Genomic DNA, 21,959 nt, shown 5'->3' with positions numbered 1-21,959 from the left:
GTAAAAACGGTGTCTTTAATGTCATAATTTTAACTTTGTCATAATTGTTTTTGTCATAATTTCTACTTTTCTTCACTTCACTCTTGTATCTCATAACTTTGACTTGTTCTTTTCATGTCAATTATTACTTATTGTCTTAATCATGGCTGTCAATCAATTTTGCCATAATAAATATGCCTGCCATTATTGTTTGTCTTAATTTTGATTTATCTCATCTCATAATGACTCAGTATCTCATGATTAACTAATTAAATAAATGATTTTTGATTTGACCACTGTTCTTCATGCCTCCATTGCTTCAATCTACAAGTCTGTAAGAGCAAAGTCTACGCAGAGTTTTGGACTGCTGGGTTTCAGGCCAGCAGATTACTCACACTTGCTGGAAGCGTCTCATGCTGTCCAGAATGTTGAACTGCTGCCAGCGCTTGGAGAAATTCACTTTACCATCAATAAAATCCGGGTTTCCGAGGTGAACGAATGTCAAGTCCTGTAGGATCAAACCCCTGTCAGGAAAAACAAAACAAAAAAAAACTTTACATGTATATATAATATACACCAGATTAATGCAGTTTTGGATGTTTACTTTATTTTATTTGATAATTTTTGTTGTTGTTGAAATTCGGTAGATCTGTAGAAAACATCAGATGTGCATGTCAGTGCATTGCTAACAAATACTATTAAAATAATTTTCAGTAAATAAAATAAAAAGCTGAAAAGAAATAAAATAAAATAATAAAATGAACTTATGAAAATGAAGTTCATACTTATAAAAATGAAAATGGGAAATATTGCCTTGTTGAAAAAATAAAATGACAAATAAAAAAGCATTTTTTTGTCATGTAATAACAACAAAAGCACAAAATTAATAAAATTTTAAAATTAAATTAAAAATAAAACTCAAAGTATTAAAATCAAAACGTAATTTAAAATATGAATAAATACATAATACTAAAACAACAATGGCGCTTAAAACAGTTTGTTGAAGAAATAAAATGACTAAAGTGCATTAAATAAAAATAAAGCGAAACAAAAACCTAAAAAAAAAAGACAAAAGCACGAAAAAATTACAGAAACGTAAAACTAAAATGAAAATATACAAATTAAAAAAGCCATTTAAAATAATAATACATTCTATAATAATACACATAAATAATACTAAAATAAATGCAGGTCAAAATTCAGTGGCATGAATTTTGTGCTTCTCTGACTCTCAAAAGTGGAGTTTGAGCAGTCTGAGGCTGAAAGAGCCTTCTTTATTAAGCACTTCAGTTCTGTTTTTCATTTGAGTACAGTTTAGTTTTATTTTAAACGCAAACTCACAGGTATGGTATGCATGGAGGCTCCACGTCTGCTAGCGCCGCTCTGTACGCTCTGAAGGACGACGAGCTGTCAATCAAGGTGCAGTACTCCTCCAAACCCTGGAAACAACAGAGACAGATGTGAAAAAAAGTGTTTCATACAATTGGCTACGATTGGGTGGTTTTCTTCCGTTGTGTTAGCTTTGGCAGTGAGAAGGAAGTCAGACTGGTGTGACTGACCTCAGACGTCTGTTTCTGCCATTCCAGTCGTCTGATTGGTGCAGAGTCCAGCGCCGAGAGAATCGCCAAATAAGAGTTGAAGTTATTCAGTTTCCGCAAGTGCTACGAGCGAGACAAAACCATTAAATCACTCAGAAAACAGAGATTGTCTGGTCTGGTCATGTTCACATGTGTGACGTGTGTGTTACCTTCATGATTTTGATGAATTTGAGCAGCAGTTTCTCTCTGTCCTGAGCTTTCTCCTGCTGGATGATGATAGAGCGCACCCTAGTGGACAGGAGGAATCACATTTCACTTCACATGGACGACAGAGATATTGAGTGATTATGGGAAATATGTAGAAGGGCATGAGGGTGAAATATAGAGTTACAGTTTGATAAAAAAACTATTGTCATATCATATACACACAGAAACTATAATTCCTGATCACAGCCGGTCAAATTAAAAGTTAAGTTTAACTTGAAGAAATTGTGACAAATATTGCTATTGTACAGTAGAACATACTTTTCATAGTAAATAATATTATTTAATATTTTTAGCGAAATACTGAAATATTGTCTTTCATGTTTTCATTTGAACAAAAAAACTCTGTTTTGCATCACTTCTCTGATAAAAATAAAAGGAATTGTTACATTTGAATTTGATTACATTAAAAAAATATGAATTTAATTTAATCTTTGACGCATTATTTTGAACACCATAATTTTGATAATAAATTTTCATTCAATTTAAAATCAAGAAACATTACAACAGCCAACACAGAATTTCTCGTGGAAAAAATAATAATAATAAAAAATTTAACTTCGAAGGGCCATATTAATATTTTTTCTTTCTTTATATATATATATATATATATATATATATATATATATATATATATATATATATATATATATATATATATATATATATATATATATATATATGTATATATATATATATATATATATATATATATATATATATATATATACGATATTTATATAAATTATTAAATTGTTTTATGAATTAAATTGATCGTTTTTTGTTTTTTTAACATATAATTAAACTTTTTATAGGGTTTTTATAGGGCTCAAAAAATATTTTTTTGTTAAACCTTTAATAAACTGCTTTTAAATTGTATGGGTTTCATGATTTCAATTAATTAAAAATGCTTTAAGCGTAAATCCAGCCAATCACACACAAGCATGCTGTTTTAAGATATTTTTGTGTGCAATATGCATATATAGGGAACATGCATCATTTTGAAGGCATAGCAGGTTATCAGTAGATATGTACCAGTAGCTCATGTTGTTAAAGTGCTCTGTAAACTGGGTCAGATTTGGACTTTTCTCTTCATTCTGTTCCTTCGCCCAAAGCAACACCTCAGGAATCTGAAGACAGAGATGACGGTGAGAACAACAGGTATTACTTTTTATACTCACAGATCTCACAAATCTATATCAAGTAAAACAGTGTCTATGTGTGTGTGTGTGTGTGTGTGTGTTACCTCAATCTTGTAAAACAGTTCTGCGTCCAGCAACGTCAGCTGATCGGCGATCTCATGACTGCGGAAATCATGCAGCGTGCCGGGCCTGTGGAGAAAAAGACGATTAAACACACAGATGAGAGCCGTCCCGATGACCCCTGAACTTTGACCTTTACCTGGCAGAGACGCCCCGCGCGGCGAGAGGTTTGAGCATGTGCATGTGTCGCAGGAGCCTCTTCTGTTCCACTTTATCGAGGATGTTCTTTCGCAGGACCCTCGCCAGAATCAGCTCTCCATTACAGACCAGCCGGAAGACCAGATCCATCAACTGCCTCAGGATGTCCTCGGTCAGCTCCACCAGACTGACACACAGAGAGGGCAATCAATCTCACACACACACTGCTGCTCAAAGATTGGGGTTAGTAACATTTTTATTCAGACTTATTCATTTATTTGATCAAAATTTGGAGTAAAAAGATTTAAAATGTTGAAAAAGATTTCTACTTCAAATAAATGTTTGAACTTTTTTATTCACGGTTTCCACAACAATATTTCGCAGCACAACTGTTTCAACATTGATAATAATGACAAATGTTTGTTGTGCAGCAAATCCGCATATTAGGATGATTTCTGAAGATCATGTGACAGTGAAGACTGGAGGAATGATGCTGAAAATACAGCTGCACATCACAGAAATAAATTACATTTTACAATATATTCACAAAGAAAAACGTTATTTTAAATTGTATAAATTTTTCACAGTGTTACAGTTTTTACTGTATTTTTTTTTGATCAAATAAATGCAGCCTTAGTGAGCAGAAGAGACTTCTTTCAAAAACATTAAACAAATTGTTAAATGTTACATAAAATACAGCTATTCAAATTAAAAGTATATATATATATATATATATATATATATATATATATATATATATATATATATATATATATATATATATATATATATATATATATATATATATATATATATATAGTACAGACCAAAAGTTTGGAAACATTACTATTTTTTATGTTTTTGAAAGAAGCTTCTTCTGCTCATCAAGTCTGCATTTATTTGATCAAAAATACAGAAAAAAACAGTAATATTGTGAAATATTATATAACTTAAAATAATAATTTTCTATTTGAATATACTTTAAAATAATAATTTATTCCTGTGATGCAAAGCTGAATTTCCAGCATCATTCCTCCAGCCTTCAGTGTCACATGTAACATCAGTCTATCATATGATCCTTTAGAAATCATTCTAATATTCTGATTTATTATGAGTGTTGGAAACAGTTCTGCTGTCTCATATATTTGAAGAATAAAGGTTAAAAAGAACTGCATTTATTCAAAATAAAAAAAAATTATAATAATATATATTCTAATAATATATTTTCTTTACTATCACTTTTTATCAATTTAACACATCCTTGCTGAATAAAAGTATTGATTTTATTTAAAAAAAAGAAGGAAAAAAATTACTGACCCCAAATTACTGACCAGTAGTGTATATTGTTATTACAAAATATTTATATTTTAAAAACATAGCTTCTTTTTTTTTGTTACTTTTTATTCATCAAAGTATCCTAAAAAAGTATCACATGTTCTGAAAAAATATTAAGCAGCAGAACTGTTTCCAACTTTGATAATGAATCATCATATTAGAATGATTTCTAAAGGATCATGTGATAATGATCCTAAAAATGCAGCTTTGCATCACAGAAATATATGATGATTTAACGTATAATACATTTAAAAACAATTATTTTAAATTGTAATAATATATCACAATATTACAGTTTTTCCTTTATTTTTGACCAAATAAATGCAGGCTTGATGAACAGAAGAAACTTCTTTCAAAAACATTAAAAATAGAAATGTTTCCAAACTTTTGGTCTGTACTGTATGTATGTATATATATATATATATATATATATATATATATATATATATATATATATATATATATATATATATATATATATATATATATATATATATACATACATATACATAACAGACAAAACAAATTTGAACATTATTTAAATTAATCAATTAATAATTTGATCCAATATTTTTGGATCTATATTTTCTGAATGAACTGATTAGTTGGAAGAAACATTTCTTATTATTATTAGTCAATTTTGATCAATTTAATGTGATCTTTCTGAATATATTTTTTCAATTATTATGCATGAATAATAATTTATTCATAATAATTAAAAAAATATATATTCAGACAGATCACATTAAATTGATCAAAATTGACTAATGATAATAAGAAATGTTAAAAAAATTAAACAAACCACCATGAAATTGTTTAAGACATGTTGCTATTCATGATCAAGTCCCTAATTGTGTTTCTGGCAGATCAAATATTGCATTTACTGCAAAAATAAACTGAAAACAATTTTTTTCTTCAACTTGTTATCCAGCATCAACTTCGTTAGCTACCTTTTGTTAGTAGTATCTACATAAATAGAAACCACATGCATTGACTCACCAGAGTTCATCCACGACTCTCACCAGCACAAAGAACGTGTTTTTACTGACACGCTTCCTAAAGGTGTCTGGACTGTGACAGAAGCGAGTATATGTGCCGCGGAGTTAAGAAAACACACAGCATGCAAACTGACTGCTACAAACAGACACAGATCAACACCCCAGCAGAAAGGATATCTGTAGTGTAGTTTTTTAATGAGGTCTTCGGGCGTTATAAAGGTTCTGTAGGTGGTGAGAAAAGCCTCGCAGTAAAGCACCAAATCTACAACAGACAGATGTGATTACTATACACTCAAGATACACACATCAAACAAACACTGCAGGAATCAATCAGCCTACAGACACTCTAAAGGCTAATTAAAACAGAAAGCATGTGAATTACCTTTGCGGTCTGTTTCTGTAGCGTGAACTAACAGTATATCACCAGAGCCGGCTCTCACATCAGGACCATCATCATTCTATCAGAGAGAGAGAAATATTACTGCAGGCAACTGAAGTCCGGCTGCCCATCGCAGCACTGCACCAGCTGACGTCTCTGTGTGTGTGTGTGTGTGTGTGTGTGTGTGTTTTAGATTTGCATCAACCACTACAGAATTACTCTCTAAACACTGGAGGAAACAGGCAAAAGCTCTGACCTTGTCAAAAAACACAAAACATCAAATACACACATGCAACAGATTTCCAACATAACTCTGTTAGCTTAATTCCTATGTGATTCCAATAACAGAGCATATTTTTAACTCAAATGTAATATTTTTTGTCAATCTTTTGATTTATATTGATTATCCATTTAATAAGCAGAAAAATGAACATGACATGGGGAATAAATCCTAAAGTGATTTTATTTTGCAGTTATGATTGGCTGATTGTACATCACATACATAATTATGCTAATCTGATTGTCAATTTACATACTATCTGTGCCTCTACAGTTTGGTCATCTGTAAAGTAAGTACTAATTCAGTTCTAAACAATTTTTGTTTAACCAATGAATCTCCATGAACTGTTGTTTGTGGTATGCCCTCGCATAAGAATAATTTCTTTATGATGAAATAGTTTATATCTTTGCGTTACATTTTTTATTTTATTATAACATTTCTGTGACTTTTAAGACTTTAAGAATTTTCAAACTTTTCTCAGTAGAAATTTTTAAATATGAACATATTTTAAATACATGCACGGTGTAACACATTTAAAAATAGCCATATTTAAATGATGCATAAATTGATAAATAAATAAATGCATAAAACATAAAAATGCATGATGAAATCCATGCATAAATACACAAATAAATCCATGCATAAATGGATAAATAAATGCTCAAATAAATGCTTAAACTACATAAATGCATTCAGAAATGGATAAAATAAAACCATGCACCAATGCATAAATAAATAAATGCATAAATCCAGGCAAGAGTGGATAAATAAATTCATGCATAACTGCATAAACAAAAAAGCATGGATAAATAAATACAAATAACCAATCAAATCAATGCTAATATTCCCAGGTTTATCATGATGTTGTTCTTCCTGGCTTTTGGTTTAAACTGTTTAAACAGTATTATTACCTCTGCTTTGAGTGCGATACGGTTCATAATCTCATTATGATCAATGAGGGACAGTTCATCAACATCATTGATCTGACCATGACTGGGTTCCTTCGGCCTGTGAGCGAGAGAAAACAATATTTACATATCTCAGACCTGTCCATATGAGGGCACACACACACGTACAAAGACTGGAGCTCATACCTGTCCTTAGACAAGGCTTCTTTGCTGTTGGAGGTGGGTATGTGAGGGGTGTGCTCCTGAACCTCATCTTCACATGACGAGGGGTCCTGAAGAATTCAGACAAATGTATAATTGCACTCCAAACACATGCACACACAGCTTAACACCATGACACGCATACTTACAGCGCGGTGTGTGTTTTCTCCATTAGCCTGTGTGGAGGAGTACAGGTTCACATACTCTCCCTCACCGCCTTCATCAACACTTTCACTCTAGAGCAAAAACAACAAAGACAACCGCCACAGATCGGTCAGACAGCCAGCAAATACTCACCATGGGAAAGTTTCTCATGACATACAGTAAGCATGGGAATGCTGTGCTAAATACCATTTGAATTACCATCAAATTACAGATGTCTCTTTTATTCACTCTGAAAACAAATGATATGACACAGAAATTACACGCAGTGCCTATTGAGCACTAGATGGCGCTCGTGTACATTATTGTAAATTCACATTCACAAAGACCTTCACTGAATCTGATGGTCCACATTGTATTTTCAGGAAACTTAGAGATAAAGTTAAAGGTAATTATGAATGCGTGTGTTTTTCACTCCTTTTGAAGATATCTTTCGTGGGGGAAAAGTCAATCATGCTTTATCTTTAATTCTAGAAATGCAACACAAAGTTAGGTGGTGATTATGATTTGATTAATTCATAAGTCCATAACTGCTGAACATGTGTGTGAGTTTTTGAGGGTGTGTTTACCGCAGAGGTAAGAAGTGAATCAGAAAGAGAAGACTCAGACGGAGGACAGATGGCCAGAGAGACCGGAGAGCTGGTCAAGGACCCGTTAGAGACACCCCCACCATCTAGAGCTCTGCCGGCACTGGTCAAACCAAGCAGGTCAGAACTCTGCGATCGGTCGAGACAGAAGCACAGAGAAGAAATGGGAGAGGAAAGATGGAATCAGAGGAAGTATATGGAAAATATCTGAAAAGGAAGAAAAGGATTGGAGAACGGAGAGGGAAATATTTTTCTTTTTTGTGTAAAATACTGTACACGGAGTTATAAGTACAAAGAAAAAAACCTCCGTCACACAACACAATACAACACTGGACAAGTCAAATCCTGGCTGAACTTCCGGATGTTGCTCAGAGGGATTACAGCACCTGCAGGGACTCGCCCGGATCACCAACAACATTCCAGATCATCCCATCACACACACACACAGCAAACATGGTCCAACATGTTTCCCCGAGAGATCGGGAAGAGCATCCCCCATTCTATTCTGTCTGTGACATTCCGGAATGTAAGGGTTCCACAGAGACTCAGAAGAGGGAGTGAGGAAAAGAGATAGAAAGAGAAAAAACATCCATATGGTTCCTCACAATCAACACACACACAAACACACACACAGAAAGAGGTCACTTACTCTCCAAAATGTTGAACTCTTTCCTTAGGCAAACACACACACACACGCTCACATAAACATCATATTGCTTCTGCTCTGACCTCTAAGGTCAGGGGTCAAGAGCACAGAACATTCCGGGACAATTCCCAGATTCCGTTAGCATGACAAACTAGTCCCTAAAAGTCATCACCAGGGAAAATAACTCCAAATAGCACCTCGTGATAACCATCAATAATAACCAGTGTTATGTTATATAGTATAGTATAGTTTTTATTTATATCATGAGCTAGCTTTTATTTTTATATTTTCAGTTTTCATTTTAATTTCAAGTTGTAAATTATTTTAGGTGCTTTTGTATATTAAATATATATTCTTTCAAATAATTACATTTATAAATATAGTTATGTAACTATAATTAATAATTATATTTATTTTAAATCTAAGGACTTTAATGAAATGAAGAAATACTGCCTTTGCCACTAACTGAAATAAATTACTCAAATATTTAACTTTGATTTGATTTTAGATTTATTTCATTTAACAAAAGTGTTTTTTTTATAGTTGTAGCAAACCAAAACAACACTCGTAATAATAAAAGACTCTCCGCAGTCCATTTACAGTGTAGCAGTTTTTATAATAAATATAAGAAAGTCATTTTTATAAAAACTATAAAAGTTTTATATAATAAATCATAAATACATTTTATATACAACTATATTTATGTTTTTTTTTTTGTAAGGCCAGAAAAATTATAAAATGCTGGAAACATTAAACGTCATGCATTACTAGTCAGGACATGACATACATTAGTGTGTTTTTCCAGGTGACACTATCAAGAATAAAATCTGAAATTCTAGACAGAATATCTCTTCTTCATACAGCGTAGATAGACTCATGTGGGAAGAGCTTAGACTCACTGCGGAAAATCTCTGATAAAATCTCTCTTTTTCCTTCATATAAACAATGACGCATTCTGCATGATCTCAATAAATAATAAATTAAAAAAATAACTCTAGAGATAACAAGATACTGTTAAATAATTCACCTCGTGCAAAAAATCTAAATTTTGAATACATAAACCACTTCTGATGCAATGAGCAAAAGCCTCAAAAAAAACAAACAACTGAAAGTTAGTCAGTACAATAACATATATGCAGGGCATCCATCAGCACAGACACAAAACTCAGTTTTAATGCTACATGAAGATTAAACAGCATTTTGATAAGCTCTGGACTTAAACTTTAAACCCAGAAAAAATAGATAAATGAAGATTAGATAAGCTTTTAGACAAGCTTTAATTCAGCTTCAGTTCTGGTTCCAAAAAACACCCCCCCCCCCCCCCCCCCCAAAAAAAGGGCAAAGTGGACTCCGAAACTCCATAAGTCACATCTAAACAATGGTTTAATAACCAGCCCAGAGAGACGTGTGAAAAATAATGACAAAACCATATGAAGAGCACGTGTGTCCAAACCACACACAAAATGAGCAGAACACACTCAAAACAGATGAGATACAAGCAAACCTACAACTTACCAAAAATCATGAGTAGAAACAAATTACTTTCGTTTCTTAATATGAATGAATTTAATAGCACAGAAATGTATTCTGCTCAAGAATGACACTTTAACTGTTAAAAATGTTCAAATTATGAGTAATTATTAAAATGTTTTTTACATATCTGAAGAGGGAGGATAAAATCTTTAGGAATTGTTCACATCCTGACTCCTCGACACTCACCACAGGTGTGGTCAAAGAGGCGTGGCCACTGAGGAAGGAGTTAGACACTGATAGGCTGAGACCAAGAGCAGGCTCCGCCTCCTCAAGAAGCCCAGCAGGAGGAGGGGGAATTGAAAAAGAGGAAGAGGAGGATGAAGGAGGAGGAGGAGGAGAAGAAGTGTAGGAGGCCTAGAGCGCAAGAGAGAAAGAATAGAGAGAGAGAAATGAAAAAAAAAAATGAAATCAGGTTAAAAAGAAAGAAAGGCAAAGTGAGTTAAAAAGTAGAAAATGATTTAAAGGCCAAATGAAATGTATTTTTTATGTATACCATTATTAATATGTCATGTAATTATGTATTTACATTTAAGTTGTATTTTACGCTTAAATTATAGTATATATATCTTTCACAGATGTACTAACTTGAATTTATTTAGTAAGAAAGTAAATAGGGTCAATTTGGATTTCCATGTTACCTTTAAAAAAAGAAACTGGAAGAAAAGAAAAGAGCACCAGAAGAGAAGTAATTTAAAAAGTATTTAAAGTATTTAATTAATAATGTAAAAATTATATATATATATATATATATATATACACACATATATATATATATACACACACACACACACGCAAGCACGCACGCACACACACACACACATATATATATAAAAATTATTTTTAATTAAATTATTTTCTTAAATTTTAATTATATTATATGACTTTAATTTTAAAAATGGGATATATATATATATAAAATGTAATTATTTTTATAGATTTAAAAAAATATTTTATAGATAGTTTATAAGTTTGCAGCAGCAAAGAAATTATAAGGCAAGGTGAAAATAAGAGAAAGATGCTGCTGTGGCACAAATATCCCGCAGCATGTGAGTTCCGGCTTTGGAACCCAATCTAATCTGTATCTATTTCACAAAAAGCAAAAACAACACATAGTTAATCCGTATTTTCCAGTTGACTTTCCAGTGACCCTGACGTGGCCACCAAAACCATCACGTGTTGCCTAGTCTAAAGAAGCTCAGTTTGACCTCTGACCTGCTGCAGCTCACTGATAAGACGCATACACATGATCAGAACTCACCAGCTGTCTCTGTTTGGGAGGCAGCGCTGGCGGAGGGACGGCTTCGTGGACGGAGTCCGAGCTGCTGTAGGAATCGTTGAAGCCGTAAACCTCCTGAAAGCGCTTGTTCCTCCTCTGCTCGTAAATACTCTCGTTCTGAGGCATCTGGTAGAAGACGGACGGCTGCGGTTCAGAGTAATCCTCCATGAACTGCATGTACTGGAGGACTACAGAAGAAGAGAGTTACACGCGTGAAAAAGAGCTGTTTTCTAGATTTCTATTTCACAATAAAAAAACCTACTGTATGCTTCTATTGAGACCTATGAAAATACAGATCCTGTTATAGATAACAGTGAAAAATCTAACTTAAACTGAAATAACATCTTTACTTACTTGCATTACAGCAATTACATGAGAAAGAGAGTATTTTGGTACTGAGAACTGACAGGAATTAATTAAAAAAATATTAAAATGATCTGGCAATGTTTAACATCTTGAAATGGCTTTAATTTTCTTATGCAAAATATAATATTTCAATATGTGGTATTGAAATCAGCGTTTATAATGAAGTTTTATTCTCTCCTGTAAAGGTTTTTTTTTCAGTTTTATGTGCTTCACTGGCAAGACAAAAAGTGTAAATTTTATTTTTAAGTCAGAGCAATACAGCAAAATAACAAACGTTTAAATTAATAATACGAAATAAAACGTATTAAATTAAATCTATTTAGAAAACAAAATATAAAAAAAGATTTGTATTAATAAAAACATTAAATACAACATTTATGTAATATAGAACTATTAGGATAAACAGTTAAACAATGCTTGATTTTGTTTTGTATCACAATAAAACATTTCTCTCTCCTCTCTCTATATAAAACAATAACATTAAAGTATCATTTACATTTAAAGACAGACAATAAATAATACTGTGTACATATGTATGTATGTGTGTGTGTGTGTGTGTGTGTGTGAGAGTGTGTGTGTATGTGATGTGATCTAGGAAAGACCAACACATGGTGAATTTTTGATAACATATGAAAGCCCCATACCAAGCCCTTTCCAAAACGGTTTTAATTTTGGCCATAGCTTGAATGTAACAAAAGTTATGTCTATCTGTAGTTGGCTGATAGTTATGATTTAGGTTTAAAGTGAGACGGGTTTCACTTTCACTTAACGATCGCTGTCTGTCAGGAGCGCTATACTGCATCATTACACAAACAGACAAACATTACCCTGAAGAGGACAGTTCTCCGTACTGTATCAGGATGAGCAGTCTCTGACAAATAAGTGAATTTTGCCAATATATCTTCAGAGATGATAGACAAGATGTTATAGAATAATAATTGAATGAAACCCTAATTTTGAAAAAAAAAAATTACATACGACCTGTCATATTTTTAGAATTCCCTGAAAATGTCCCAGCGCAACATCCGACAGGTTTTCCCAGATAGCATCACGTATATATATATATATATATATATATATATATATATATATATATATATATATATATATATATATATATATATATATATATACATATATATATATATATATATATATACACACACACAAACACACACACACACACATATATACAACCCGAATTCCGGAAAAGTTGGGACGTTTTTTAAATTTTAATAAAATGAAAACTAAAGGAATTTCAAATCACATGAGCCAATATTTTATTCACAATAGAACATAGATAATGTAGCAAATGTTTAAACTGAGAAATTTTACACTTTTATCCACTTAATTAGCTCATTTAAAATTCAATGCCTGCTACAGGTCTCAAAAAAGTTGGCACGGGGGCAACAAATGGCTAAAAAAGCAAGCAGTTTTGAAAAGATTCAGCTGGGAGAACATCTAGTGATTAATTAAGTTAATTGATATCAGGTCTGTAACATGATTAGCTATAAAAGCTTTGTCTTAGAGAAGCAGAGTCTCTCAGAAGTAAAGATGGGCAGAGGCTCTCCAATCTGTGAAAGACTGCGTAAAAAAATTGTGGAAAACTTTAAAAACAATGTTCCTCAACGTCAAATTGCAAAGGCTTTGCAAATCTGATCATCTACAGTGCATAACATCATCAAAAGATTCAGAGAAACTGGAGAAATCTCTGTGCGTAAGGGACAAGGCCGGAGACCTTTATTGGATGCCCGTGGTCTTCGGGCTCTCAGACGACACTGCATCACTCATCGGCATGATTGTGTCAATGACATTACTAAATGGGCCCAGGAATACTTTCAGAAACCACTGTCGGTAAACACAATCCGCCGTGCCATCAGCAGATGCCAACTAAAGCTCTATCATGCAAAAAGGAAGCCATATGTGAACATGGTCCAGAAGCGCCGTCGTGTCCTGTGGGCCAAGGCTCATTTAAAATGGACTATTTCAAAGTGGAATAGTGTTTTATGGTCAGACGAGTCCAAATTTGACATTCTTGTTGGAAATCACGGACGCCGTGTCCTCCGGGCTAAAGAGGAGGGAGACCGTCCAGCTTGTTATCAGCGTTCAGTTCAAAAGCCAGCATCTCTGATGGTATGGGGGTGCATAAGTGCATACGGTATGGGCAGCTTGCATGTTTTGGAAGGCTCTGTGAATGCTGAAAGGTATATAAAGGTTTTAGAGCAACATATGCTTCCCTCCAAACAACGTCTATTTCAGGGAAGGCCTTGTTTATTTCAGCAGGACAATGCAAAACCACATACTGCAGCTATAACAACAGCATGGCTTCGTCGTAGAAGAGTCCGGGTGCTAACCTGGCCTGCCTGCAGTCCAGATCTTTCACCTATAGAGAACATTTGGTGCATCATTAAACGAAAAATACGTCAAAGACGACCACGAACTCTTCAGCAGCTGGAAATCTATATAAGGCAAGAATGGGACCAAATTCCAACAGCAAAACTCCAGCAACTCATAGCCTCAATGCCCAGACGTCTTCAAACTGTTTTGAAAAGAAAAGGAGATGCTACACCATGGTAAACATGCCCCGTCCCAACTATTTTGAGACCTGTAGCAGAAATCAAAATAGAAATGAGCTCATTTTGTGCATAAAATTTTAAACTTTCTCACCATGGCAACATTTGTGTGTGCAAATGTTTAAACATTTGCTATGTTATCTATGTTCTATTGTGAATAAAATATTGGCTCATGTGATTTGAAAGTCTTTTAGTTTTCAATTTATTAAAATTTAAAAAACGTCCCAACTTTTCCGGAATTCGGGTTGTATATATATATATATATATATATATATATATATATATATATATATATATATATATATATATATATATATATATATATGTATATATATATATATATATATATATATATATATGTATATATATATATATATATATATATATATATATATATATACACACACACACACACACACACACACACACACACACACACACACACACGTTAACTGATAGACTTGAATCAATTAAAAAATATTGAGTAAGCGGATTAATTGATTTGGCAATGCATAAAATCTTTGGCAAAGCCCTAAAAAATAGGCTTTATGTTCTTATACACAATATAATTTCTTTTTGTTTTACAAAATTTGACCCACACATGTTTCTGGATGGTATTTCAAGAGACCCACTTAAAATACAACAACAACAAAATAAATGTAGTCTTACTCTGTTTGCCCTTCTTCTCTGGCAGCGGCGGAGGGCTGTCAGTGTCGGTGCAGTGCGAGAGGTCGTCTCCGTTGACCTGCGGCAGCAGCGGGAACGGCAGCGTGGGCTGCTCCTCTTCTGACAGGTTCTCGTAGTGCGATGGGAGGCGCTCGTAAAGAGGGTACGCCGATATGATCGGCGCAGACCGCCGCTGCTTCTGCGGGAGGGCGGGGGGAAGCACGCTATTGGTCGGTCCAGGTGTGGGGGGCGGAGTCCAGTACTCCGGGGAAGCCTGATTAGTGACGGGAGCGCTGAAACGTGGGTGGGTGGGGACATGGGCGGGGCTTAACGACTGAGACTCCCCGTGGCATTCTGGGAGAGGGCTCAGACTGCTACCAGTGCCTGTCGGAAACGGTAAAGGCTCGGAATCGGATAGATCCTGATGCAGGAAGTCATAATCTGGATCGTATCCCTCTAAAGACAAAGAAAGAGAGGATCATATCCTGGTAAGGGTTCAAAAACCTTCAACTTTTATTTGTAATAGAGTTTGCATACCTAGTGTTTCACAGCTAGTGTTGCGCGAGCACTGGCCACTGTCTCGCTCCAGAGATGAGAGCTGCTCGACGGACTTGCTGAGTTTTCCCATACTGTTGCAGGGAGAAAGACGAGGTGAATCCCCGTCGTATGACTGGCTCCCACCGGAGAAACGCCTCTGGAGGAGATCCACGTCAAACTCCTGCTGATTTAAACACAGATCATGTTACCAAAACATCGTTGCTCTAGGTTATGACACATCCATTGATTTAAAATAATTCTCTGAATGCACACTGTAATGACATGCAAAACTATTATACGTGATTTTGAATGAAGTTTTGAATGTGATTTTCTTATTATATGCGGTTTTGAATTTTGCATGTCTCTATGAAGTTTTATGCTCTCTATGTTTTTAGTTTAATGAGCTTCACTGGCATGACAAAAACTGGAACTTTGGATTTTTTTAAAGCAGTGCAAATCAAACTAAATAACAATAGTGCAAATGGTTAAATAGAATTAATGTAAAGGAAAACCCTAACCCTAAAATTAAATAAATTGAAAAAAAATTATAATTATAACAACTTAACAAAAAATTTAATCTTTAACAAACCAGTCCGTCACATTTAACCAGTCATGCTAAAAACAACATAATATAAAAATATCTATATTTTACTGCACAGCACCCAAAGAGAGATACTAACACTAACTTGTTTTAAACTAATTTTAGACAAAAAAAGTTTCAATGTCCTTAGTATTACTATTTTTATTTCTTAAATCTGCTCTGAGAGTTAAGTATTACATTTTTTATTAATATTTAGAATTGATTTTATATTCATATTTTCATATTTTATTTTAAAGAATGTAAGTCTGTTTACTTCTTTTTTGGGGTGTTTTCTTTCCAAAATAGTTACTTCAACTTAAGCATCTCATCTATTATTTATATTTTATTATACGTCAGCTTTATTTCAATTAACAAAAATGTTTTTAGGCCCTGCCCACACGGAGACCAATTAGCTGTATACGCAAGCATTTTTTATCGTATTTATCGTATTGGTGTTTCGTCCAGCGGATATTTTTTTTAACTTGATCCCAGAGTGGGTAATTCTGAAAACGAAATGGTCATTAACAAACACTGAATAACTGTCTATTTATTAACTAACATTAACACGGATTAATAAATGTATTGTGTTTTTATACCGCGCACAAGGTTTATACACATTGTTCAGGTCTTCTTATCTGATTTTAGTATATCTCTGTGGCAGAATTACAGCGCCACATACTGGTCTGGCATGTATACTACATCAATGTTTGTGTCTGTTCCATGGTTAACCATTTACGCAGATATTTCTTGAGACGAAAGCTCTTGCTTTGTGTGGATGTAGCCTTAGTTAATGATCAAAACACCGATCAAACACCATTCAATATTACACACTTCACTTTCAAGTTAAGAAATCACTATTACACTTCTTGTTGTGGTAAAAAAAACAAAACCAGGATTAGGCATGGAGCCATCTCAAAGAGGGCAATGGTCAAGGGTAGTGCTCAGGTGATGTACCTGTCTCAGAGCTCCAGGAGGCAGGTTGGGACCACATGGGACTCGACTCATCGGTGCTACCACAGCAACACGTGTGGGGGAGGCGGCCGACTGTCGCTTCTTGGGAGGCAGAGCGGGCGGGCTACGGCACAGTTTGCAGAAATATGCAAATGAGCTCACAAGCATGAAATCAACAATGTAACAAGGTCAAACGAAACAAGCACAGACAGTTCACACACAGTTAGTGAGGGTCTAGCCTGGAATTTAATTGGACACACACACATAAAAGTAGCACAGCAGTGGAATGTGTGGGCGGTGAGTTCAGATCTTGGGTTTCTCTGACAATTCTTTACACTTCAATGAAGCTCTAGCGGGTAACCATGGCAACATTAGAATAAACGAATCATAGAACACCCAGTGGGAGGGATTAGAGCGGGATGCAGCGCTAGTCAACAATCCTGACAGAATGCGCACAGGATTCCATTCAGAATGTTTGGAATCATTTGAAAAAAATATGTAAAGGACCCAATTGGGAATCAATTAGAATCTTTAAGGATTTAACTAAATACAACTGAATAAACTGAATTTTTAACAGGAGTTCAAGAATACTGTCAGACTGCTGGGCGTTTAAATGGATACTTCACACAAAAATTGTAATCTGTCTTCATTTATCTTAGTTGTTCTAAACCTGAACGAGTTTCTTTTTTTGTTGAGCACAAAAGAAGATATTTTTATAGAATGTTGGTAACCAAAAATTTGATAGTAGCCATTGATTTTCATAGTATTTTTTTCCCCTACAATGGAAGTCAATGGCTACTGTAAACTGTTTGGTTACCAACATTCTATAAAAATATTTTTTTTTTTTTTGGTGCTCGACAAAAGACAGAAGCTCATACAAGTTTGAGACTGAATAAATGATAACATTTTAATTTTGGGGAAATAACCTTTTAATGGGTTTATTTTACAGTATTAGAAAAATCCTGAAAATAATCTTTTGATGTACTAAAGGAGAAATTGATCCTATTGAGTATTATGATGTTCCTATTGGAACTGAAACTAAAACTTAAACTAAAACAAATATTGTTTGTGAAAATGTTAACTGAAATAAAATAAATATATATTTCAGCCAGTTTTATTTATCATCTTTAATTATATTCATGTACTAAAATGACTAAAACTAAAATAAATTAATAAAATCTATAACAACATATGTATAAAAAAACAATATATATTAAAAATGATGGAAACAAAAAAATTACTTAATTTGTAAGTACAATTAACAGAAAATGAAACCATAAAATGAAGGAAAATACTGATTAAAATATGAATAAAACTAGAATAGTATCAATGATACTAAAAAAAAAAATCGGTGAAGAACCTATTTTCACTCTGACATTGCTGGTAAATTAAAAGAAATATTACAAAGAAATGGCAAGTAACACTTTGAATTAAACATGAAATTTAGAAAATTAAAAACACTGAAATATTATTTTTTTCCTTTTATACTGTTTTATACATTTTACACTTCTTTTCAGTGTGTGTTGTAAAATAAGCCCATTAGGATCCTACAAATTATTTGAGAAATTCCATTCACATTCTTTTAGGATTTACAGACTAGTCCTCATTGGTCAGCCATGCAAATTCAGTGCAATCAGGCTTTCCAATGATTGGTCGTCACTCTGCAACGTGCAATCCAATTGGACGCACACCACCACTCAACCGCATGCAGCTAAGTGCTGCCGTCCAATCAGGTGTTGTGTCAAAATGCACACAGAAAACACCACTAGCTAACGTACGTTTCCATCGCTGTGGCCCTCCGCTGCCCTGCAACAGGATCGGAGCACAACTGCATCCTTTTCCTGGCCCAGGACAACCAAACGATCACAGAGTACAGAGAAAGAGGATGAACAAAAGATTCCAGAAAAATAATGCACAAAAATGGATGAAAGTGAAGAAAAGACAGATGATGTGTGTTTGAAAGACACAAAGAAGATTTAGAAAAAAACCGATACAGTGGTTGAAAGAATCACATGGTATATAACAAGCTAAACAGACAATAATTAGAGCTGATGCTATATATAATTTTGCACAAATTGAAATGAGGCTGTGAGGGATGGAAGTACAGTTCAGTCAATATGTCTCGCTGAGTTTAATAATGGCTGATACTGATGCAAAATGATGCAAAACTGAGTGTACGTGGCTGATGGTCAATATAAGACTATCATATATTCAAATATTAAGAGACACACTGATAATACGTTTGAAATTTTTTGAGGATATTTACAATATTCCACTTGTGTTTTCTACTAAAACTAGAACAAATTGATGAATGATTTATTTTTCAGAAATACAGAAAACATCTTTGCATATACAGTAGTTAGACATTAAAAAAGGCTATACAATAACTTGACATGGCTACAATTATTAAAAATATAAATAATTTTATTCAATGCAAAATAAGATGTACATTACTTTTTTTATTAAATTAACATTTGTCATAATATTAACTGAATTTTCATATACAAATAAAAAAACTTTATATTGAAAATTTGAATCTGGAACAAAAAAAGTCCCTAAATATCGGTCGATTTATTGATGCATCAATAGAAAATTTACATTTAAACAAATTTCTATTGCAAAAACAACAATTCTGAGAATTAAATGTGAGTTGCAGAAGTGTGAGATTTTTAATAAATTAAAACTCTGAACTATAGCAAGTTTTCACTGATGTCAAATTAAATATGCTATGTAATCTGACTTACGTAAATAGCTACCATGATTTCATACACGCTCCACACACACCTCTTCTCATCAGATGGTAAAAATGAACTCACAAACAACCATATGTGACCTTTGTAGACAGTGTATATGATGCAGTTTTACTACTACTTGTCTCTAATCACAGATGAAAAAAAGTAAACGGAAAAACAAACTTCTGCTTCGGAAGCCAAGCGTTACCAAGAGAGGATGCTGTTACGTGTGTGTGTGTGTGTGTTGGATGTGTTCTCATTCAAATATATTTAGATACTTGCTTATGGAAAAAAGCAGGTTTAAGAATGAACATGACTCATCTGTGGGAAATTACCATCACTAAAGATATTACATACTACAACTGCCTAGTACATGCTAATATACTTCCTGAGTATACACTACAGCACACACTAACTAGTGCACACTAAAGTACACTTGATGTTCACCTCATCAATGCATCCTACACACTACACAAGTTTACCTCAATCTGTCAGCTGTAAAGGAAACAGTGAGGTGTTAAATGAATTGGGACACAACCAATATGTAGACCTGTTTGGAGTGGCATACTGAACTAACATTCTATATGTATTCTGGGCAACTTTCTGCATGCATGGAATTCTTCAGAGAGCTACTACATTTACTATAAAGCAATCCCACAATGCAACAAGCTCAATCTTTTGATTTCAAGTGTGCTAAATGAACCTAAAAGTAGTATCTACTTTTTTTTTTTTAATTGAGAAACTATCACTTTTTTTTCTTTTAGTTTTCTGAAACCACAAACAACAAAACGTATTTCATATTTCTAAAGCCATGCCCCCTCACCTGTGCTCTGCCAGTTTAACTTCAGGTAGAGGAGGTTTGGGCGGAGCAACCTCTTCCTCTGACATGTCAGTCAAGCTGGCAGTGGGCGGGACAATGGGCGTGGTCTTACTCAGGATCGCCTTCTCTCGCTCGGTAAGAGGATTTTCACACACACTAAGATAAAGAGACAAACATTATTAACTGTCACTATGCAAAATTGGTAAATTTATATCAGCATTTACAACTGTACCTCTCTGTTTTGGACAGAGTAGGTGCTGGTTTGCTGGGGGATGTCGGGGATGGTTGCTCCTGTTTCTCTATAGTGAGTTTCACTAGCTCCTGTTACAAAAACACAACCTTGGGTTATAAATATGCCTGTGTTGTTTTAACCTTGTCACAAACGCACTTTTCATCCTCTCACCTTCACACCATCCAGCACAGCTTTGATCACCGTGGTGACGGTTGCCACAGTGTCCTTGTCGTCGAGGTCGATGCCCTCCAGCATCACCCGGTCGGACCAGCGAATCAGATTCGCCAAACTCTGATAGACGCGGTTATGACAGGAGGACACTGCCGAACTGCGGTTAGAGAGATGGATTTTAATTTAAACTGGAGAGAGGGCTGCATGCAAAGAAAACCATGACATTACCATGGTACATATCCAAATACCATGTTATTATTGTTTTCTTAACTCACCTGTGCTGTATTCGAGCCTCTACATGCATCACCGGCAATATGGCCTCCAATACTTTACTAGCCGAACCAGGAAGCATCTGCAAAACCTTCGCATCGACGTTCATCTTGTCCACAATCGTCTTAAAGTAACGTAGAGCACTCACCACCTCCTTTTCCTGTTCCTCCAACCGACTCACCTTCTGTTGAAAGACAGAGTAGAAAGCTGATTTTTAGGGGAATAGAGCAGCAACAGACTTAATGTAGAGTTGAAACAGGGCAGTTGTGTTAATTTACAGCTAAGAAGCTGTGGATTCAAACTTTACAGACACAGAGCAGCAATAGAGCTACTTTACGACTTAAAGTATACAGTTAATGTTTGCTGATAGAGCAGCACTGGAGTTGCTGTAGAGTTAAGTGGTTATATAATTAATTTGTAATGATGCAGTAAGGTTACTGTAGAGTTCTAAGGATGTAAAGTCGATGTTTACAGTGATAGAGCGGCAACAGATTTACTGTAGAAATAAGATAGAGCAGCAGTATAGAGAAAGTGTGGATGTAACCTTTACAGAGGCAGAGCTTCAGAAGAGCTAC

The 21,959-nt window shown here is 34.3% G+C and overlaps 1 protein-coding gene across 8 annotated transcripts in view; it reads right to left on the bottom strand.

Annotated features, from left to right (window-relative positions):
- The window catches only part of LOC132116922 (rap guanine nucleotide exchange factor 1-like), a 37,313-nt gene that overhangs the window by 1,854 nt on the left and 13,500 nt on the right, over window positions 1-21,959 (bottom strand). For 2 of the 8 annotated variants that reach the window (XM_059525817.1, XM_059525815.1), the window contains exons 3-26: window positions 21,390-21,568; window positions 21,115-21,271; window positions 20,944-21,032; window positions 20,715-20,867; window positions 18,938-19,000; window positions 17,163-17,283; window positions 15,629-15,812; window positions 15,095-15,547; window positions 11,469-11,674; window positions 10,397-10,564; window positions 8,014-8,160; window positions 7,432-7,518; window positions 7,268-7,353; window positions 7,085-7,181; window positions 5,897-5,972; window positions 5,692-5,776; window positions 5,516-5,608; window positions 3,183-3,368; window positions 3,028-3,112; window positions 2,817-2,911; window positions 1,727-1,805; window positions 1,539-1,640; window positions 1,321-1,418; window positions 375-503 (exon numbers count right to left, since the gene is read on the bottom strand). In XM_059525817.1, coding sequence (XP_059381800.1) covers window positions 375-503; window positions 1,321-1,418; window positions 1,539-1,640; window positions 1,727-1,805; window positions 2,817-2,911; window positions 3,028-3,112; window positions 3,183-3,368; window positions 5,516-5,608; window positions 5,692-5,776; window positions 5,897-5,972; window positions 7,085-7,181; window positions 7,268-7,353; window positions 7,432-7,518; window positions 8,014-8,160; window positions 10,397-10,564; window positions 11,469-11,674; window positions 15,095-15,547; window positions 15,629-15,812; window positions 17,163-17,283; window positions 18,938-19,000; window positions 20,715-20,867; window positions 20,944-21,032; window positions 21,115-21,271; window positions 21,390-21,568 — 3,218 coding nt within the window. The remainder of the gene's footprint in view (window positions 1-374; window positions 504-1,320; window positions 1,419-1,538; window positions 1,641-1,726; window positions 1,806-2,816; window positions 2,912-3,027; window positions 3,113-3,182; window positions 3,369-5,515; window positions 5,609-5,691; window positions 5,777-5,896; window positions 5,973-7,084; window positions 7,182-7,267; window positions 7,354-7,431; window positions 7,519-8,013; window positions 8,161-10,396; window positions 10,565-11,468; window positions 11,675-15,094; window positions 15,548-15,628; window positions 15,813-17,162; window positions 17,284-18,937; window positions 19,001-20,714; window positions 20,868-20,943; window positions 21,033-21,114; window positions 21,272-21,389; window positions 21,569-21,959) is intronic. The other 6 variants (XM_059525816.1, XM_059525819.1, XM_059525818.1 and 3 more) reach the window with 6 other exon arrangements.

This window comes from Carassius carassius, chromosome 36, assembly GCF_963082965.1.
Source record: "Carassius carassius chromosome 36, fCarCar2.1, whole genome shotgun sequence".
Lineage (NCBI taxonomy): Eukaryota > Metazoa > Chordata > Actinopteri > Cypriniformes > Cyprinidae > Carassius > Carassius carassius.
Note: the sequence above shows the minus strand (reverse complement) of the source record. Positions and strands in the feature narration are given on the sequence as shown.